The 22,084-nt window shown below is 49.7% G+C and overlaps 1 protein-coding gene across 1 annotated transcript in view; it reads left to right on the forward strand.

Moving 5' to 3' along the window:
* Positions 1-1,085: 1,085 nt before the first annotated feature.
* The window catches only part of SMOC2 (SPARC related modular calcium binding 2), a 225,114-nt gene continuing 204,115 nt past the window's right edge, over positions 1,086-22,084 (forward strand). Inside the window, exon 1 of the mRNA XM_050787103.1 lies at positions 1,086-1,383. Within this exon, the coding sequence (XP_050643060.1) occupies positions 1,300-1,383 (84 nt within the window). The 5' untranslated portion in view covers positions 1,086-1,299. The remainder of the gene's footprint in view (positions 1,384-22,084) is intronic.

Consider the following 22,084-nt stretch of genomic DNA (forward strand, 5'->3'; position numbering starts at 1 on the left):
CCTTTGCCTTAGCAGCCAGTCCCAGAACTTGCTGATACAGCCCCCTCCCCCAGAGTTCATAGCCAAAGCAGTGGGCTAGACATCGGATGAAACCTCAGATTTGGATTTTCTATGTTTTGTGCTTTCCCCAATGCCCCTGAGAAGTCAATTGATTCATTGTTCTTGAACAAATCTTCACTCTTCTGGCTTTCTGTGTGAGACAGAATTAGGGTTTTTTCCTGTAAAGTTATAAGCCAAGGCTAAACTATTTCAGCAATGTTGTCTGCAATGGATATTATCCAGAGTCTGGGTGTGCAAAATTTTCTTGGTTTCCACCGTAGTCTCCACGGGCGAGTTTACAACCTCCACAAGCCCTGTGCTCCCCGCATAAACACCTGAAATGCTTTGACAGAGCTGTTTAAAAACAGCCATATGTGTCTGTGAATGACGGCCAACCACTTGCTCCCCCACTTGCAGAGGATCAAGGCTACACCCCAGGTCAGACCCAGGATCTTTAGGACCTAAATTCCACCATCCCTGCCGTGGATAACTCCGTGTAAAGATGCCAAAGGCGGGCTGCCTCCGGCGCAGCCTTTTCTGGAGCGCAGCTGATCCTTCAGCACCTCTGAGAGGCGATGTTCTGGGCCGGACCAGGGGGCCTTAGAGGGCAGAGGTCAAGGAGAACCCCGGAGTCTGGGGACTGGCCAAAGTTTGGCGTTAACCCTTGTGGATGAAAAGGCCCGCTGGGCTGATTCTGCGCGGACCAGGCCTGGACCCTGGAGCGTGAGGAGGGCGCGGTGCGTCCCGTGGTTGTGCTTGGAAGGCCCCCGAGGGTGCGCGCGTGGGAGTTAGTGCGTGCGTGTGTCTGGGTATGCGTGTGTGTGAGTGTGCGCGCGGGGAAGGAGGCACAGAGACAGCCCCGACAGGCCACCACGCAGCTCTGGTGGCCCCCACTCCACCTCTCGCTCCGCAGACCCGCGCCAGGGCGGCCTCTGGGCCGGAGCGGGCACGCGGCAGCGGGCGCTGGGAGGTGGGGCTGGGGGAGGAGAGGGAGAGGGAGGGAGGGAGGCGGGCGGGAGGGGAGGATCCGGGAAGCTCCAGGGTATTTGACAGGACCGAGGGCGGACGCAAAGGACGCGGAGGACCTCTGGGTGCCTGCAGGGGAGCTGCTCCAGCAGGGCCTCCGGGAGCTGTGGGGAGAGCATCACGGAGCCGCCCCTCCACGCGCCTGCCGGGCCGCGATCGCCCTCGGGGCTCTCCTGGTAGCAGTGCCAGGGCGCAGGGCGCGGCTGATCTCCCGCCCCCGCCACCTCCGCCACCATGCTGCTCCCCCAGCTCTGCTGGCTGCTGCTGCTCGCGGTGCTGCTCCAGCCGGTGCCCGCGCAGAAGTTCTCGGCGCTCACGGTAAGCCCGGGCCCGCGGGACCTGGCGCTTAATTGGTGCCGCCTCTTGCCGCCCGCCGGGTTCGGGTGCCCGCGCCCCCCTCCAGGCCCAGGCGCCCAGGCATGGGGAGCAGGTGGCCCCGGGGGCAGTGGAGCCTTCGCCCGCCTGCGGGGCTGGAGCAGGTAGGACCGCAGAGTGCGCGCCTGGGACCCGGTCGGGATGGGCTTCTGGGGACCCTGCCCGCCGGGATCCTGCCGCGACTGCGACGGGCTCCTTGGGTTCCACCTGGCTGGGACCCCACCTGCCTCGGGGGTTCTGACCCGGCTGTGAGAGGATCCTGGGGTCCTGCAGACCTTGGACAAGTGGGAGCTGCGGGTGCGCTCGGGTGTCCCGCACTCACTGCTGGGCCTGAGCCTGCGGGGAACCAGGTTTGGGAGCGCCGGCGCCGCCCCGCGGACTGTCCCAAGGCCAAGGCAGACCCGCCGGGACTGGGCGCCCACCTCGCCCACGGGGACCCGGCCTGGTGCGCGCTTCCCCGGCCGCTTTGGGCTCGTGCGCCGCGCGGATCCCGGGCCTCTCGCCTGGTGAAGGGGCTGCCAGTCGTGGGCCCCACTAGTGGGTCTAACCCTCCCAGAGGCCCTCGTAAGTGAGCCGAGGAAGAAGCAGATGATGTTACAGATGATTCTTCACGGGCCTGAGTGTTATTAGAGAAGCGCTTTCTTCCTTTCTCAGGACAGAGCTGGAGGGAGGCGGCGGCTCCCCGCTCTGCGGGGCCTCTGGGTTCTTCCTCGTGGCAGGGATGCTGCGCTCCTGAGCGCGAGGGTCACCGCGGTTGACCGCTGTGTGTTTTTCTTTCTGAGCTGCAACTTCTATGCGACAGCCTTGGCCCGGCCGAGGCACGCGGTGCCAAATGAGGAGCTATGTAGAGGGGGCCGAGCCAAGCCCCCGCCGGCCAAGCCAACCCGCGGCGGCCGCTGGGCCAGGGCCGGGTGTCTGCAGCCCCCAGCTCCAGCCGACCTCGTGGGCTTGCAGGGTTTGCAAACCCATCATTAATGCAATCGCCAGAAACGAAAACATTCCACTTAAATGTGTTTTTGAACAAGTGCTTGAGAAAACACGAAGGTAGCGAGAATGCCTCTGGTGGAGAGCCGTCTTTTAAGTGGCGGGGGACTTGTCCTAAAGGTGTTTATTGTATTGAAAATAAAGATGGTTGAAATAAGCTGTGGTCGGTTCTGCCTTTCAGCAAATTTACAACAGTCATGTGGGCATCTTTTCTTTCTCTTTTACTTTTTCTTCGTCTTCTTTCTTTTGCGTTTTAGCAGTGTGAAGGATGGTTTGTGAGTTCATTGCTCATACCTAAAATTCTTCTGCAGCAGCCTGGGGTCCCTGCCTTGTGTCTCACAAATGACTTGTAGATTAGAAACTGCTAACTGGGGCTCCAAGGAGGTTTTCACACACTCAGGCTTTCCCTGAAGATCCTTTATCTCCACAGAGGGGGCCCTCAGAGGACACTCACTGGAGGTATTCATGTATATGCACATCTGTACATGCATCTATACATAAATATAAACACGTATACGCTCACAGACCCCCCCCCACACACACTCTTAAAGCACACTAGAGGAGACAGAGAAACTAAGGCCAATTCTCCAAAGGAGATCATAGCATTTTCTTCCAGGACGGTAGCAGCAGGTACCTACAGTTGACACGGATTTTCAGATTTTCTGAAAGCGTAAAAAGTAGAGACTGGCATCTGCCTGCTGCCCTGGGTGTGTGGGGGTGGGATCAGGCCTGTTGGTCCCCCGGGAAGAGCAGAATCAAGGTAGTTAGTAATTAGAACAGTTTAAGACTCAGCAGGTTTTCTTGTCTTCTCTCCCCTTTCTCATCTGTTTACTTGAACCCTCTCACCCTTTGCCTCCTTGAGGTTGCCCCAAAGATGTCTTGGATTGCGGTGAGACCCACTGCATGTGGGGTCTCTGTGCAGGAGCTGATGCCCCACGCGGGCTTTGCCCTTTGGCTGCATTCCCCAAGAACACTTTGCCTGAAACTTACATTTGCAAATAAAATCAGTATCCCAGAGAAAAGATTAAAGCCATAACACATCTTGGCACACTTCTTCTCACCCCACCCCCAGTCTAGAAAATCAAGTAGTTGAATTACAAAGTAACTGAGGCAGGCTTGAGATCTGACTGGTCACTGGGAAATGTTAGATGTGCAGGATTTTTCAGTGCTGCTGATCTCTTTTCAAATTGCCATCTGGTTTGTGGAAATCTCTTTTGTTTCCAGAGGCCCTCATTCAAAGAATGGCCTTCTCTCCCTACAACTTGCATCCTACCTACTTTAATAAATCACAGGCAGTGTCAGTCCATGCAGCGGGTGGGACTCACAGCTTGGGGTCTTGCTGGATGTGTGACTTTAGGTAAGTTACTTAATTTCATAATCTTCAGTCCCCTTATCTGTAAAATGAGAATACATGATATCTTTCAAGCATGTCATGAGGATTAAAGATAAGGCTTTTAATGCGCCTACTATATGTGAGTTCTCCAGCTAACATTATTTTGGTGGTGCCCATGCCATGGGTCCATATAAGAGAGTGTTATCAGTTGGTGCCTGCCATAATTATCAATGCATATAGCGTTGTGGAATTAAGGTGTGTGTGGATTCGGCTTTGCAGTATTTTCACCTGCCGCAGATCCTCAGAGCACACCACTTGGCTCTGGGTGTATATGTGGGCTTTGTGGGAGTAGGCCATGTGGGACTGTGTAGACCAAGAAGGATAACTTGCCTCTCTGCCTCCTTCTACTCCATTCATTTCTTCTCATCTAGAAGCAGGGCTATGTGTCAGCCTCTCTGGGGCTTTCAGTTTGCCACACCTGGCTTCTCAGGACCATGCATTTTTCTTCCCCACCTATGGTGAGCGCGCTTTCTTGGTGGGCCCGGCATTGCTGGTGTGCTCACCTCTGCTACTTTATGTTTAAGACTCAGAGAATCCACTTTGCTTGGTAATGATCTCTATTCTTTTCACCAAAGTCGTTCTTTAGAAATGGCACCGTGAGGCCCTCTGTGTCTCTCATTGTGACTTTCTGATGGCTTTGCACAACCTCCTGGCTATCGCTCAGACCCTCTCACCTCCAGTCAACAATGGCATTCTTAAGTGTGTCCAATGTGCCCTAATTTGGATCCAGGTCAATTTCTTCCTTGAAGAAGTAGGTACATCGAATGCCACACAGTGCCCATTTTCCTTTTTATTTCTGTGAATGACTGAGATGAGGGAGTGATCTCTAGTATAAATGGTTTTTATTACACATGATTCTGTTTTCAAAGAGCAAACAGGTGTGATCACAATTATTCAACTTTATCATGGTTGTCATTATATGAATTTTGATGGACTGACCAGTAAGCCTATGCCTAGATTATTTCTTTAAAGGCAGAGAAAGGAACAATATTGCCTGTGACCCCTTTCCCAGAAGTTTTTGGTTAGAGCCAAATCATTCATTTCCACGTTGACTAAATCGTCTTTTGCTCATACTTATAATGTTGAAGTTACATGACCATCCTTCTCAGACTTGTCTTACTGCCAATACCTAATGCTCCCCTAAGTTCATACGCACGACTTCATTCAAGGTACCGTTGTCTCCACATTCAAGAGATGAGGAAACTGAAGTTTTGAGAGACTCTGAAGGGCCCCTGGTCACTAAGCGGATCCGAATATTTCTCAAGTCAACCTGCCATTATTTTTCTTTCTTCAGGGGGAGTTCCCGGCACTGTTTTTTGCACTGTCTTCAGAAACTTTACAATTCCACACTACCGCTTCACCTCTCAGACTATAGTTGACTTTCATCCTGAACCCTCATCTTCTCACTGAGCGTCTGGCACCTGGTAAATGCCTCTTACTGGTCTTGCGGAATGCATAACCACAGACCTGAAACAGTTATTTCCCACTCCTATTTGTGTTTATTTGCTTTGAAAGAGAAGAAAGGTGATAAGAAAACAATATTCACCCGTATATAATTTTTTAAAAGTTTCACGAGCAAGTTCATGAGATGATTTAATATTGATTTTGCTGAAACAGCAAAAATACAAGTGCTATTCCATTTCTGAGCAATTGTGGTTTGGAATGCCTACCTTGTCCTGTTTTGATGTAGTTCTCACTCAGCCTTGGATCTTCAAGGGAATTACTGTGATTTTTTTTTTTTTTTTTTTCCTTTCTTCTTCCATTGCAAATGCCTTGAGTCCATTTCATGCTCTGGGAGGGCTTTACTGCATTCCCCAGTAGAAGACGGACCACGAAGGTGGTTAAGGAGGAGAGAACTAAACATAATCAAAACTTTCCAACTTAGAAGCCCATTTACATGGCGTCTAAAAACCCAAACATCTGGAAGAGTCACTTTAATTTTGCTGTGAAATCAAGACCGTAAATAACACTATAAGCAATTGCAGGCCGTAACAAGACCATGCCGCCAATGGGCATGGATGTAACGTCAGTTGCAATGGCTCAGAACCGAACAGATTTCTCAGTAATTCCAAATCAAAATAAGCCTTCTTGCCAATCTAGGATTTTAGAATGGGAGTTGTTATTAAGATTGTCAGCAGAACATTGGTTTGGAGGTCAAGGGTAACATTTCTGTATTTTTGAATTAAAAGATAAACCAAACTGGACACAGTGGCTCATGCCTGTAATCCCAGCACTTTGGGAAGCCAAGGTGGGCGGATCATCTGAGGTCAGGAGTTCAAGACCAGCCTGACTAACGTGGTGAAATCCCGTCTCTACTGAAAAAACAAAAATTCACCAGGTGTGGTGACATGCGCCTATAATCCCAGCTATTTGGGAGGCTGAGACAGGGGAGTTGATTGAACTCAGGAGGCAGAAGTTGCAGTGAGCCAAGATCATGCCATTGCAGTCCAGCCTGGGTGACAGAGCGAGACTCTCTCTCAAAAACAAACAAAAACAAAAGATAAACTGTTCTACACATATAACACACAAACTTAGAATGATGAATTTCCAGTAGGATTTTGAAGTTAGAGGAGAAAATTTAAGAAATACTCTTTAAAACTGCCAGCCCTTATGTTTCTCCAATTGATGGCACTGAGTAATAGAGTAAGATCCTGGCATTAGTCATTGTATGTCTATAAAGTACGTATAACAGTTAATATAGTGGACATTTAACTGTAGCTCACAAGAGGAAAGATTTTATAATATGAATTAATATTTTGTTGATTCCTAATTTCCTATGGGCTAAAAAGAAATAGCTCTGAATGTGAAAATAACAGACATTCTTATATGGTTTTCCAGTTCCAGGCCAGACATCAAACAGCAAAGATTGTAATAAAACACAAATAAAGAGAACCAAGTAAAATATGAAATCACATTTATATGTTTAGGTTTTAAAAAAGTACAAATGAAAATTTTATATTATAATATCTGGCTAAATTTAACTAGATTTTTCCACACAGAGACAGTCTCAGAATGACTTCTTTTTGATGAACCACAATTTTATTTTGATTTTTATTACGTATGACATAACGTGGCATATCCACCAATTAAACTGTCACTTAAAAGAAGGCAAATGTCAATATAGCATGTCCACGCTGCTTTCTCCTTCAGTACATATCTCTGCCCACTTTACAGTCTTCTCTTGCCTGGTCATCTATTTGTTTTATTTTTTGAGACAGGGTCTTGCTCTGTCCCATAGGCCGGAGTACAGCGGTGTGCTCTTGGCTCACTCTAACTTCTGCCTCCTGGGCTCAAGCGATTCTCCTGCCTCAGCCTCCTTAGTAGCTGGGACTACAGGCACACGCCACCATGCCTGGCTAATATTTTGTATGTTTTTTTAGAGATGAGGTTTCGCCATGCTGTCCAGGCTGGTCTCGAACTCCTGAGTTCAAGTGATCCACCCGCCATGGCTGGTCATCGATTTTCTTTCTCTTTTATGCTTCTGCCCAAATTAGAAGAAACTTCCTTTGCTTCTCTTTACCAAGATACTGACCATTGATGCTGCTATTTCTATGTTAGCACTGGCTGAGACTCCCTGAAGGTTTTCTAGTTTCTGGTCCGCACACTCCTTCCTTCTGCTAAAGTGTGGGTGCCCTGGGCCCTGCCCTGGAGCCAGCTGCAGCATCTCTCACCGTTCCCATCCCTGCCCAAGCCCCTAGCCGAGGGCAGACATTTTTGGGGGTGAAGAGGTAGGCAAACTCGTAACATTTGAGGTTCTCGGCAAAGAGTCTTCCAATAATAAAGTTTCTGAAGGCGGAAGAGTTGTAGGTAAACACGATGACCTGTGGTGTGTTTGATCAGGGGTTTGGAGCCCTTGAGTGCAGGTCACCATTAGGCCCATCTCATTTTGGATACTGAGTCTGTTGGATTTTAGTCACTTCTTAAAGGACAAGTTCACCAGCTTGTTGGCAAAAAAAATGCTGTGGTATGTAAGTTGATCTTAGGGCATTTTGTTTATCTCTTATTCTGTTCAGTGATCAATCAAGGCGCTAGAATCAAACAAATCCACCCTGCGTACCAGCCGGGTGCCACCATGGACATTTGATTTTTTTCTTGGGATTAGGGACATTGTCTGACTTCCAAAGGCTCTCCCTGCCCGGGTCAGGGATGTCCCATGTGTCAGCCACAGTGGGCCAGGAAGATGGTAGGCATTCTCCCAGATCAGGCCCAAACTGACCTGGGATTTGTGACTAGGATTAGTGGTGAGTTGATGATATTGAGGGCTGAGTTATGAGGGAGGAAAATCCTCCCACGGAAGACTCTTGCAAATTCTCTGCCATGAAAGCAACATTGCGCTGGACCTGAGCAGCTCTCCTGGTGGTGACCTGGGCTTTCAGGAGCAGAGCAGAAGGCGTGGGGCCACTCCCAGGAGGCTGGGGAGGAGGACAGGGGTGGGTAGGAGGACAGAGATGGGGAGGAGGATGGTGATGGGGAGGAGGACAGGGGTGGGGAGGATGGCACTGGGGAGGAGGACGGGTCTGGGGAGGACGAGGATGGGGAGGAGGATGGGGATGAGGAGGATGGGGATGGGGAGAAGAACAATGATGGGGAGAAGGACAGGGATGGGGAGGATGGTGCTGGGGAGGAGGAAGGTGCTGGGGAGGAGGATGGGGATGGGGAGAAGGACAGTGATGGGGAGGAGGACAGGGATGGGGAGGATGGCACTGGGGAGGAGGAAGGCACTGGAGAGGAGGACAGTGATGGGGAGGAGGATGGGGATGGGGAGGAGGTTGGGGATGGGGAGAAGGACAGAGATGTGGAGAAGGACAGGGATGGGGAGGAGGAAGGCACTGGGGAGGAGGACAGTGATGGGGATGAGGACAGGGAAGGGAAGGAGAATGGAGATGGGGAGAAGGACAGCAATGGGGAGGAGGACGGGGATAGGGAGGAGGACGAGGATGGGGAGAAGGATGGAAATGGGGAGGATGGCGCTGGGAAGGAGGAAGGGGATGGGAAGGAGGATGGGGATGGGGAGGAGGATGGTGATGGGAAGGAGGACGGGGATGGGGGTGGCGCTGGGGAGGAGGATGATGATGGGGAGAAAGATGGGGGAAGGAGGATGGGATGGGGAGAAGGACAGGGATGGGGAGGAGGACGGGGATGGGGAGAAGGATGGGGATGGGGAGGAGGACGGCGATGGTGAGGAGGATGGGGATGGGGAGGAGGATGGGGATGGGGAGGAGGATGGTGATGGGGAGGACGATGGTGATGGGGAGGAGGACAGCGATGAGGAGGATGGTGATGGGGAGGAGGATGGTGATGGAGAGGAGGATAGCAATGGGGAGGACAGTGATGGGGAGGAGGATGGCGATGGGGAGGAGGGCGACGAGGGGAGGACGTTGATGGGGAGGAAAATGGCGATGGGGAGGAGGACAGTGATGAGGAGGACGGTGATGCAGAGGAGGATGGTACTGGCTACCCTCTCTCCACTGAGGCAGTGAGGCTTACGCACATCTTGTGCTAAACTTCCTCTTCCTACCACGAGCCTCGTGATACATATTTACGTTTCAAAGTGAAGTACTAATTAACATATTCATAGTACTTTGAGCAAGGATGGAAACGTGTTGTTGGAGTGAGTAGACTAATAATTCTAATGTCTTTGGGCACGTTTTCAGTTTTAGAATGGTAGGGTTGGTATTACCTTAATGGGGTCCCTGTGTTGGGCAGACACATATCACCAAAGCTTTTCCAATTTTACCATTGTATGATGCCCTGATTGCACTTAGTGTTGTAGCTCTAACATGCAACTCAAAATCTAACCCCGATGTTCAGTTTTTTACACCTAATTACCATGTTTTTTCTTTCTTTGCTCACATGGAACCACATTTGTGGCCCGTCTTCAGAAGTGAATGCAGACCTGCCTGTGGCTCCCTGTGTCCAGCTTCTGTTGTCTGATTCCCAGTGTCTGCAGATTGATCTGTCTTCACATGAATCCACCCACATGCTTGCCCCCTTATTCCTCTGCCACGGCGTTTCTTATGACGTTGAGAAAAAATGTAAATCTAAAGTTGTATCTCAGAACCATTGTGTACAAACTTTCGTCACATTTATAGCAGTCACTGTAATATTCTTCCTGACATTAGCAATCAAATGGAAGGAAAATGACTTCATAAAATATAGTCACCTTTTAAAAAAAGAGAATTACTTTTAAATAGAAGATAGAAATTTCAAATAACAAAGGAAATTCCATATGTGCTTATAATTTTAAAAATAATTTGAGAGATCTGAATGAAAAAGAATCAGGCCAACTTTAGGGTATATTTTTGGTTTTGGTTGTATATTAATTCATGCCACATGGGATGTGGGTCGATGTAATCAAGAATTTTTTTAAGCACAATTAAAAAACTAACCTAAAATGTACCTTGGAAAAAAGAAGTTAGTGTCCTTTCGTTTTGCGGTGGCTGGCGGCTTGGGACTGTCGGATGAACCGTGCATGGCCATTCTTTGGCATTAAGGTTCTGGGGAGTCCAGCTCCCTGTGTTTGACAAGCACTTCCGGACCCTCTAGAAGATTTCATTACCTTTAATGAAGCATAAAATAAACACCTGCTTTCCTGTCATCCTTTCATTTCAAAAGACAATTGAGTTAAATTTTTGTAACATACATATTTTTAGAGGGACAGTCATATTCTTCACTGTGAAATGGCCGCATCAAAGAAGAAGCAGTCCCCGTCTCTACTAAAAAATACAAAAAATTAGCCGGGCGAGGTGGCGGCGCCTGTAGTCCCAGCTGCTCGGGAGGCTGAGGCAGGAGAATGGCCTAAACCCGGGAGGCGGAGCTTGCAGTGAGCTGAGATCCGGGCACTGCACCCCAGCCTGGGCGACAGAGCGACACTCTGTCTCAAAAAAAAAAAAAAAAAAAAAAAAAGAAGTAGTAGTTTGCAGCCCATCAAATCCCATTCCGACCCTGGTCAGGACTGCGCCCTGTGGTCCTACATTCCCGAGGGACAGTGAGTTTCAATCAGGATACTGTCATTGCTGCTTCCTTGAGATGTGCTGATCTATCAGGAGGAGGAGAAAGAGAAGAGACAGAAGAGAAAAAAGAAAAGGAAAGAGAGAGAAAAGATGAAGGTGGTAGCTTTTACTGTTGAATCGATCTGGATAATATGACATTATGGCCCTTTCAAAGACAGTCTAGGCCTCTGTCTTTGGAATACAAATGTCCATACAGTTTTGAACACCAAGCAAGAAAGATAATGTGAGCATTCTGGTGGCCTGCTGTCATGCCAGTCACCACAGAGCAAAATTTGTTCTAAGGAGAATTCCTCTTGGACCCTATATAAGAAGCTGTCAACTAGGAATGCCTAAAGGGCTTGTGTTTGAATGAAGGCTGAGAGCCTAATCTTTAAACATTTGTCTATTAATGAATCAACAGGAATGGACATCATCTATTTTCCAGGGCCACTTATTTAAGTATTTAAAGAAGATGCTTAGCTTGTCAGCAGATGGGACCCCTTCCCAGCTGGTCTCTCTCTTCCCTGTTCCTCTACCCCTTTCTTCTCAGGCCCTGGGTTCTCTCTTCCAGTATTTGGAGTGTTTTGTGTAGATTATTTGAGATACTGATGTTGAATGCTTGAAGTGCTGGATGAATTATCTAAAGCCCTGGGTTCTCTCTTCCAGTATTTGGAATGTTTGTGTAGATTAAATGAGACATTGATGTTGAAATGCATTTACTAGACGCTGCTTCCCAGGATGTAAAGGAATGATCTCAGGCCCTGACACTTTCAGTTCCTTTTGTCCACTGGGTTCCGTTTGGAGTTTTGGTTCATTGATATCCTTTGAAGAATGTGGTCCCAAAACCAGATATGCTATTGCACAAGCAGTTTGTCACTTAAACCCAAATGTGACCTTGTGAGATGGCACTAGTTTGTGCTTCACTAGTGCAAAAGTGTCTCTAAATTTAAGATTCTGCTAAACTAGTTTCCACCATTCATTGTTTTTTGAATTTTTTTGGCACCCCCACATGATACTTTATATTTTTATTAAAACTAGATTTTCATCTTGATTCCATTATCCTAGGTTGGAAATACAGCCACCAGTTGATGCAAATATGTTACATGGTCCTGTTTCTTCCGGTGAATGGGTTGGTCTTAATTCTCCCAAGCAATGGGCGTGGCTGGAGCTCACTCCCCGAGGCTGCCTTTCCATTTGCTGCACGGATTTATTCCCCAGGGGAAAGGCCAGGAGCACGGAATACTGAGTTTCCCTCCCTCGGATGGCACCTGCCCACAGCCGAGGTCTTAGAAATCATCAATAAAATGCTAAATTGAACTCACAAGTCCATGTAACTGGAAATGCTACTCTAAAAACTTACACTAATCCAGTAATTGACACTTTGTGAAGAACGTTGTCCCATGAGCTCTGAATAGTCGTAACAACGTGCTTTCTGCCTCATTCTACCACATGCAAAGGCTGTTTTCTGGAAACATGGACACCTTCTCCAGAAACAGGATGAGTGCATCTGGAACATGGGATTAAGGCGCCTGTAAGAATAATAAACCGCCCTTACACTCTGTACCTTTCTCTCCTAAAACATGACAGAGCCCTCCCTCTGTGCCTTCACGGACATGATCTCCTGTGTCCTCACAGAATCCCTGCCAGGCAGCTCGCGCTCTCTCTCTCTCTCTCTCTCTCCTCTCTATCTCTGTATATATTCTAGGTTTTGGTAAACATCTTAGGCTAAGGAAAGTGAGCAATCTCTCTGACCTGAACACACACGTCCGTTAAGCTCTTTCTGTGTGGGATACACAGATCTGTGAGTATGCTCATCAGTTCTTCATTCTTAAAAGATTTCTCTTTTGGAGAGAGTTGCCAAAGATAGATCTTTCTTTTCATTCAGAGAGAAAATCCAGGTGGAGTCATAACTTCTTTTTTTGTACTCTTGGCATCTCTTCCACCTTCTGCACCCTGCTGGAAACATCCAGGTGCAATCACCCAGCTTGTCTGAGGAGAAGCCCCTCTCCTTTTTTGGAAGAGGTTGTCTCCCAGGTCCCCTGGTTCCAAGAATCCACCACAGGAGGGAGCCCCAGAACGGCTGAGCTCTGTCTTTTAGGGGAGGGTCCCACGGTGGGGTCTGGGGTTGCCATCTGCCACCTTGACAGCAAAAAGACCCCACGGGCCTGCTGCCTCACGTGAGTTCAGCTCTCCAGCTTTAAAGAATTGGCTCATGGTGCAAAATGCTAAATTAGGGAATTAAAAAGCAGGGACATTTTAATTTTAGCCTGATGGTTCTCCTGACTTTCTTTAGAAGTCTGGGATATGCGCGTTACATTCAGTATTACTACTCACGTATCAGATAAGAGTATCATGTTATTGAAGCCGAATTTTGGTTTTAAAATAACCACAGTGCGGGGGGGAGTGTGAGGCGGGCTGCCCGCCTGGGGCCTGGACTGGCTAAATAGGGTGCTATTTTCTTTCTGCTGTGAGGTCAGTCCCCTTTGTGAGTCGGGTTTTATTTAAAGCAATCGCTTAACTTATTTTATTTGCTAAATGAGTATTATATTTCAGTGTTCTCCAGTGATAGGATTCTCAGACATATGATTTTCATGAGGGATTTTAACCCAAAAGAACAATAAGTGCAGCAAATCAAAATTTCTGTGCTCAGATATTCAAAAAATCACTTGCATTTTTTTGTACCCCAAAATCTGAAGGAAATTTTGAAAAATCATTAGCAGCTGTCATTTAGATTTGTACACCATTCCTAGCCCCTTCCCTCATTTCGACTACCTTTCTCTTTCGTTTTGTTTTGTTAAATTCCAAACATATCTGTAGGTTGTCTGGCCAACTTTGATTCTAGAAGGCAACAGGGAGGAGGGCAGCCCGCCAGGCCGAGGCTTTTGCCCCACTCTGCTCCCCGGAGGCTGACACCAGGCTGACTCCCAGGTCATGCTCTGTCAATTTCTGGGGCTTCCTCCCGGCTCCACGCAGGACGCCCTCCTCCCAGTGGCTGTGACGGCAGGGCCGGGGGCAGAGTTCCCTGGAAGTCGGTCTTGGGAGGACACAGCCTCTGTTTCTGCACCAGAGTCCCCAGGGCCTTGGCCGGACACTCAGGGTGACCCGCCCTGAGGAATTCAGGGCAGCATGGCTTGAATCTGCTGTCGGACGCAGGCAGGTACAGGTTGTTCTAGAGTGTGCTCAGGGTGGCCTGACAAATGCGGACCCAGGGCTGTGCCCCAAGAGGGTGTGGGACAGCCAGGGGGTGCGGTGGCCTCAAGGCTCCGTCAACCTGCGGCCCTGTCATTTCCAGCTGTGCCTTTGTCTCCGGGTCTCCTCCTCACTCTTCTCAGTCTATCCTGGAGTTCAACAAAAAGGAGAAAAGAATTTCCCTGGCAAAGCCAAGTGGAGAGTTAGAGGCAAGGCTCTCTCTCTTCCTCTCTCTCGCTTTGTGTCTCTCAGTTCTGTCTCTCAGTCTCTGCCATTCTTTCTCTCTCTTTTTTTGTCTCTCTGTCTCTCTCTGTCTCTGTCTCTCTCTTTGTCTCTGTCTCTCTGTCTGTCTCTGTACCTCTCTGTCTCTCTGTCTCACTGATTCTATCTCTCAGTCTCTGCCATTCTCTCTTTCTGTCTCTGTCTCTCTGCCTCTGTCTCTTCCTGTCTCTCTGTCTCTGTCTCTTTCTCTCTATCTCTTTCTGTCTTTTCCTGTCTCTTTCTCTCTGTCTCTCTCTCTCTAATTCTATCCACTGATCTCTGCCATTCTACATACTACATCTCTGTCTCTCTCTCTGTCTCTGTCTCCCTCTTTCTCTGTCTCTCTGATTCTATCTCTGGGTCTCCGCCATGCTCCATCTCTGTCTTCTCTATCTCTCTTTCTTTGCCCCTCTATTTCTGTCTCCATTTCTCTCTCTGTCCTTGTCTCTGTGTGTCTGGTTCTGTCTTTCTGTCCATCTCTGTACTCTCTGTGTCTCTCTTACTCTATTCATCTTTCTATTTCCCTGTCTTTATTCATCTCTCTGTCTCTGTTTCTCCCAGGCTCCACCCAGTCCATGATGCCTGCTGGGGACCACTCCATGTCCTCCTGTGACTCTGCCCTGTGGCCGTCTGTCCTGCTGGGCTGCCTCTGGGCTCTGTGTGTCCCAGCTCCCCCAGGAAGGATGAGGAGGCCCGAGGGCTCTGTGGCTCTGGGAACTGAGGCACTGCTGAAGCGTTTGTGAAGAAGAATTGAACTAACCCAGAACTAACCTCAGTCAAAATCTAACTGGGCTTTTTATTTTTGTCACACATTTTCTTGGCCCTTTCTTCTTTAGATGCTTTCTGGGTTTTCCAGGTTCATTCAGAACTGAAAATAGCCCCTCGTAACTTCACAGCACGAAACCCAGAGCTCTCAGGACACGCGCCCCCAGCTCATCTCCCTGTCCCAGGTAGGGCCAGACTGTGGCTCTGACAGGTTCTGCAGGTGGGAAGCACCTGGGCGGTGAGACCAGGTGTTTGCAGGTAGACCGTTTGCCCTTCAGCTGGTGCTTGATCAGATTGTTCTTGGGATTTTCTGAACGCACATCCTGGAGAACAGAGGAGGCTTTGATGAAGAAAGGGAAGAGAAAACCCACTAAAATACGTGAAAAAAAAATCGTACCGCAGCACTTGGCATGTGTCTCGAGCTGGAGGTGAGCTCATGGCTTTTCCATGGGATGCATCCTGAAGCTGCACCTGTACCAGCCATGTGCTGAAGACGCTGATGGGGACAGATTGTGTGTGGTCAGTGTTCCAGCGGATGCCACAGGTGCACGTCCTGTGGCCAGGGTCCCGGTTTGAGACTGGGTAATGGTGTGGGGCAGAGGGGCTGGCGCTGACCCAAAGGCGGCTCTCAAGCTGGCTCTGGAGGGTCTTGGTGGCCGGGGTCTCAGATGGGGGCTGTGAGTATTGGGTTCAGGGAGCCCAGGTCAGGAGGGGAGGGCTCATTAGGGTCCCCTGCAGGGTGCTGGGGCAGAGTGAGGATGGGCCACCATGAAGGGCCTTGGGAGGAACTGGGGCTTTGTCCAAGAACCAGGCCAGCTTGAGGTGCAGCCTGGGGGTGCTGAGGAGGGCCTGGCTGTGACCCTTCAGTTGGCCCCAGACAGGACCAGGGGAGGGCAGCCAACTTGGGGTCTGGTCTATGAGTTTTCTTCTTTAAGATATAAAAGAATTAAATAGTGAACTACTTTGTAATCAACTCAACATTTTCCCATGTTGCGTCTTGTCCCAATCGTGGTTTTCTCTAAGCAGAATCAGAAATGTTGGATTTAGAGAGAGGGGCAGGAAGGACACTGGCTCGGCGGCCACCAAGCCCGGGCTGACCTGGCAGTTGGCTTTGGTGGGTGGCCCTCAGGTCTTGGCTTTGAGAGGCTGGGCCCTTTTCTCTCCTCATTCTCTCCTACTTAAAAATGTTCATGTTTGGCCGGGCGCAGTGGCTCAAGCCTGTAATCCCAGCACTTTGGGAGGCCGAGACGGGTGGATCACGAGGTCAGGAGATCGAGACCATCCTGGCTAACACGGTGAAACCCCATCTCTACTAAACAATACAAAAAACTAGCCGGGCGAGGTGGCGGGCGCCTGTAGTCCCAGCTACTCAGGAGGCTGAGGCAGGAGAATGGCGTAAACCTGGGAGGTGGAGCTTGCAGTGAGCTGAGATCCGGCCACTGCACTCCAGCCTGGGCGACAGAGCAAGACTCCGTCTCAAAAAAAAAAAAAAAAAAAAAAAAAAAAATGTTCATGTTTATACTTGTTTATTGTTCCCCCCTTAAAATGAACTTTCTGAAGAACATTTGATACTTCTTCACCTTATAAAGGTTACACAGATTTTATAAAATGTAAAGAAAAAGGTACAGATTTCATTATTATTTCTGGGGTGCCGCTCAGAATTACTAGGTTGAATATCACAGAAAGGACATAGAATGAGCCATTATATCCTGGGGGGCGGAAACCTTGGACTTAGAGGAAGACCTGAGGGGTTTAAAACAAACCGAACAGCCTCGCCTCACTTCATACAAATGGGCAGCTTTGGGGAGAAAATTGTAAGTGACAGAATCGACATGGATTCAAAACCTCTCATCTCAGCAGCGTCAGAGGACGAGGGTGACCCCTTCATGAATCCGTGCAAATGTCTGAGCGGCGTCTTCACTTTACCTCCCGAGTTCCCGATACCTCACATCTCAGCAGCGTCAGAGGACGAGGGTGACCCGTCCATGAATCCATGCAAACGTCTGGGCGGAGTCTTCACTTTACTTCCCGAGTTCCCGGTACCTCATATCTCAGCAGCATCAGAGGACGAGGGTGACCCGTCCATGAATCCATGCAAACGTCTGGGCGGAGTCTTCACTTTACCTCCCGAGTTCCCGGTACCTCACATCTCAGCAGCGTCAGAGGACGAGGGTGACCCGTCCATGAATCCATGCAAACGTCTGGGCGGAGTCTTCACTTTACTTCCCGAGTTCCCGGTACCTCACATCTCAGCAGCGTCAGAGGACGAGGGTGACCCGTCCATGAATCCATGCAAACGTCTGGGCGGAGTCTTCACTTTACTTCCCGAGTTCCCGGTACCTCACATCTCAGCAGCGTCAGAGGATGAGGGTGACCCGTCCATGAATCCATGCAAACGTCTGGGCGGAGTCTTCACCTCACTTCCCGAGTTCCCGGTCTGTTCCTATGAAAGGGCGCAGCACTCAGGCCAAGGTGGAGTTGCCTCCAGCCCAGCCTCTGACTGCAGACACCTCGTACCAGGGCCGCCCCGAAGCCCGGGGAGTGCGGAGTGGGCGTGGGGGCATGGGCCTGCTGAGAAGGAGTCACCGCTCGGAGCTGGGCGTGTGGGCCGATGTGTCTTCCTTGAGCTCTGCGAAGTCACTTCATCTGCTTCTGGTTCAATTGATAGACAGTTTAAAAGACGGTCCCACATACGTCGTTCCCTAATGACGCAGCCGAGCTGTCGCCGTTTATGACTGGGATTAGCTGTGTAGGGGCAAGAGCAAGGCTCTGGGTTTTTGCAAGACTGAGGCAGGGTGGGTGGGGCGTGGAGGGGCTGCAGGGCTGGCAGGTGGCCGCGGCCATTCCCAGGCCACGGGTCTGCCCTTGAGTTAACCTCTACTGGGTTGGGCTGCATTGAAGCAGGTGACAGAGAGGAGCCTCTTAGTGGGTTCTGTTCACACCAGACGCCTTTGGTGCTATGAGAACCTCACGGCGCCCCAGCAGGGTCTCTCGTGGAGACTCCCCGGTACCACTTGGCGGCCACAGCGACTTTCCCACTTGGAGCTTTCCTCTTTTGGCAACCCCAGCACCGAAGCTTGAGAAGGGAAGTGGCATTCCCACGAGAACGCTCTGGCTAGTGCTGGATTTCAAAACGCGCCCCAGGTCAGGCTGATCCCAGAGAAGCCTCCTTACATTTTTAGGAGGGTGCTTCCGGATTGTCGGACATCAGGTACTGCTAACAGGAGGAGAAGGTGGGATTTCCTGGAGAGGACTCTGGATGCATCGTTTTTGGTGGCAAGCAAAAGGCTTGTCGGTGTGAGGGCAGGAAAAAGCCTGGGCTGCCCTGTGTGGGCGGCGGGCGGGTCGTCACGTCCATCGAGGTGAATGAGTTCAGTCTTCATCCCTCTGCCCGTGAGGCATGAGCTCAGGGGAAAAGCAACAACAAGAAGACTGGGGCTGCAGGGTTTTGAAGAAGCTGCTCAGGACAAGCATGCACACGTCATGTGAAACGGCAACTGCTCCACGTCACGCTCCATTTTCTCTTTCTGGCAAACTGTGTACAACCTGGGAGAGACGGCAAAGCCTGTGTCCTCATGCCGGCTCAGGCACAGTGCGGCCACCACGCCCCTTTCCAGCTCTCCCTTCCGTGGTCACCTGGAGACGGCAGCTCCTCTGGACCGTCCACGAGGGCTGTCAGGAGGAACATGCATTTAAACACTTTCAACAAAAACAAAGTGCAGCTTCCAGTGAGAGCCATTCATGTCTACAACAGAGGAGTCAGAACCCAGTTGAAAAGCTGTCCCAGCACCCCAATGTGACGCCAACCACTGGGATGCCATGCCTCCAACCCCCTCTTCAACACGAGCACGAGCAGTGCCCGAGGGACTGGCTGACTGTGATGGACTCAGTGACGAATGGCACCACCAACCCTGCACTGGAGCTGCAATGACTTCATCGCCTCGTTTTTCCGTGGGGTGCCTAGTAATCACAAAGTGGCCTGGAGTCACCGTTTGTAAATACACAGGAGCCTGCACTGATCATATGTATGCGGCAGAGTAATCCTCCCAGAACAGGAGCCCGGCGTGTCGCCTTCCCAGCTGTGCGTGTGATCGCTGCTGGGGTGGGAGCCTCCCCTCGCGCTCGCTGCAGCCCCTGCCCAGGCCTGCCCTCCCCACACCCGCGAGTGCACGTGGCGCCACCTCCTCTCTGGGGCTGGTCCTAATGGAAATCAGCCTGACCCTACTGAGCGGGATGGCAGGCCCAGCTCGGCAAAGCCCTGGAATTTTTCCAAGCCTATTTTGTTCTCTCTTTTCCCTTCTCTTTCTAATGAATCTAACAGAAACATTCCAGTTCTGTTTCTCTTTTCTTGGTGGTATTTTATGGTCAATTTGAAGTGGGGGACCCTTGCAGCCTGTGTGCCGTCATCTTCCGGCGAGGGGCAGCACAGGGAGTGGCCGGTCTTTCCCACCTGCCATGAAGATGGGCCCTGAAGGTCCTGCTGCGCAACACACTCTGAGTTGGAATCAGCGCAACCTGGGCCTCTTGGACTTACTCCAAACGATTAAACTCCTAGGAAGACTGAGGGGACCTCATGATAACATAATCCTGCAGTGTGATCCAGAGTCTGTGCTGTGGTAAGGCTTCAGGGCATGGGGACAGTTCCCCTGGGGCCACCAACTTACTGGCTCATCAGAGAGAACTGGGATGCAGCAGCCTCCCTGGGAGGGAGACGGTCTCACCCTGCCCCTCTGGGGGCACCTGCTGCCTGTCCTGGGGGCCCTGGGCTTTGGTGTCACCAGTTCTGTTGTGAGTCCTGGATTCCCACTCCCCATGGGTTTGGACCAGCTTCTGAGTCTCAGTCTTTCATGTTGTAAAATGGGAAGTGCAGCCTCTTTGGAGTGCAGTCTTTTGAGTTCTGTGTGATCTTGGTGTGTCTTTGACAACATCCTTTGCCTTCATTGCTGAGGAATGGGATACAGGCTCCTCAGGGGAGAAATGAAGGCTCCCAGGGGCCTGGACCAGCCTGCACCCCCGTCTGGGCTGTCTTCAGGCTCGAGATGTGAAGTGCTTGTTCTGTCATGCCCCCCTGCCCCGCAGTTGTGTTTGTGCCATGTTGCTGTGTGCCTCACACCCCCAGCTCTCCTTCTAGGAACACCTTCTGCACCCTGCAGTGGTCTAAATGCCCACTCTTTGGTGTAAAGGAAGCAGAGAGCAGGAATATGTTTGCTTATTTTAATTCTCATTGTATAATAATTAAAGCTAATTCATTGTATTAAGTGTGTGTCGGAAAATAGTGTAACATGGAAGCTTAATTTATGGACATTAAGTACTCCCTCTGTTGTAATCAACAGTGTGGAAACGTGGTCATAATTACGAATAATGCTTACTATATCCAGAGCCGCCTTCAAAATAATTTACTCGAATAAACTCTATTCCCTGCAACATCCTCGATGTGGTGGGTTCTCCAATTATTCCCATTTTGCAGATGAGGAACTTGAGACACAGATGGACGAGGTAATGTGATAGAGTTAGGTCACAGGCCTGAGGAAATTCCTGGAGCAAATGATTTGACAGGAGCGGTGTCATCAGTGCCAGTTGTGTCAACCCGAAGCTCAAAGCTGGGGCGTGGGCCTTGTGCTATGCGAGCGTCTAGGGCTTCGTAGGTATGTTTTGATGGAGGTCACAGACACACCTGGGTCCATGGTGGGGAATCTGGTCCATCGGCAGGAAGCGCGACATTGAGGACAACCTGGAAAGGCGGCATCTGCCACATCAGGAAGGGGATACTCCTGATGTGTGGAAGATGAGTTCCTTCGGTCATGCCTGGGATGATCCAAGTGAGTTGACGAAACAGGATCCTGGCGCCCTCATGTGTGAAAAGGAAACAGAACTTGGGTCTGCAGCTAGAGCCCCGGGGTGGGTGAGCCCTGGGGTGGGTGAGCACTGGGGTGGGTGAGCACTGGGGTGGGTGGGCCCTGGGCTGGGTGAGCCCCGGGGTGGGTGAGACCTTGGTGAGAAGAGCCCCCAAGTCAGTGTGATTGACACTGGCCCGATTTATTTTCTCTTTGCTTTGGTTTCCTTGTCGCTCAATCACACGTTTCCTTCAAGTGATAGGCTTCAAATATCTTCCCTGATCAATGTTTCTCTCACTAGAATTTTGAACTCTTTGGAAACCTTTCAAAGATAACGTTTAATTTGTTGTAAACAGGATAAAATTTGCTTTGACTGACTGATACCCCAAAAGATATTCTTGGTGCACTGCATTTGCCCACTTACATGGCTACACTCACACCACAATTAAGCACACTTAAGACCTATGTATTTAAATGACCACAAAACTCCTCAAATGAAATCCCCTAGACCCCAGTCCTCCAAGCAGTTGCTTAGAAAGAAATTATGGGATATCCTTCTAAGGTAATTAAAGGAATTTTACAAGCAATGTAACAACATAATAGACACTTTGAAAAGTAGTGATGTTCATCCACAGTGGTACTACCCAACAATTTTGGGGCCTTTTCAAGACTTTCCTCACATGACTTTCTTAGCACATTGTTATAATGAGGACATAAACATTTTATGTCTGTCTTACTTAGTAATATTTAGGGTTAGAATATTGTAAAGAGAATCAGTCTATTTTCAATTTACCTCCCTCACTTGAGCATTAGGAGGGGTTTGGAGGTCTGCCCACCCAGACCTTGCATTTTATATTAGGGCATCTGAGCCCTGGGAAGCTTCAGGAACCCGGTGTGGGGCCAGGTGTCTTGTCTCAGCTTCACCAACTTCCTGCCACAATCTTTGCCAGCTTGACATTTAAAGGTGAATTACTGCCACGTTTTAACATGAAGGTTGATTGTGATCTCTGTATCCAAACCCTCAAAGTATCTTACATCTGCTATGAAGAACTCATTTTGGTGGGAATGTGTTGAGACAAAAGCATCGCTTGTGAGAACCAAAGATGCAAAATAATGTCAACATATTGTAGATCTTCTTTGATTAAAAATGCTTGTTTGATAATGAGTAATGATCTATGCACTGGATCAGTGTGAGGGAGGGCCAAGGAAATCCTTGGACCTCAGCT

This window comes from Macaca thibetana, chromosome 4 (genome assembly GCF_024542745.1).
Source record: "Macaca thibetana thibetana isolate TM-01 chromosome 4, ASM2454274v1, whole genome shotgun sequence".
Lineage (NCBI taxonomy): Eukaryota > Metazoa > Chordata > Mammalia > Primates > Cercopithecidae > Macaca > Macaca thibetana.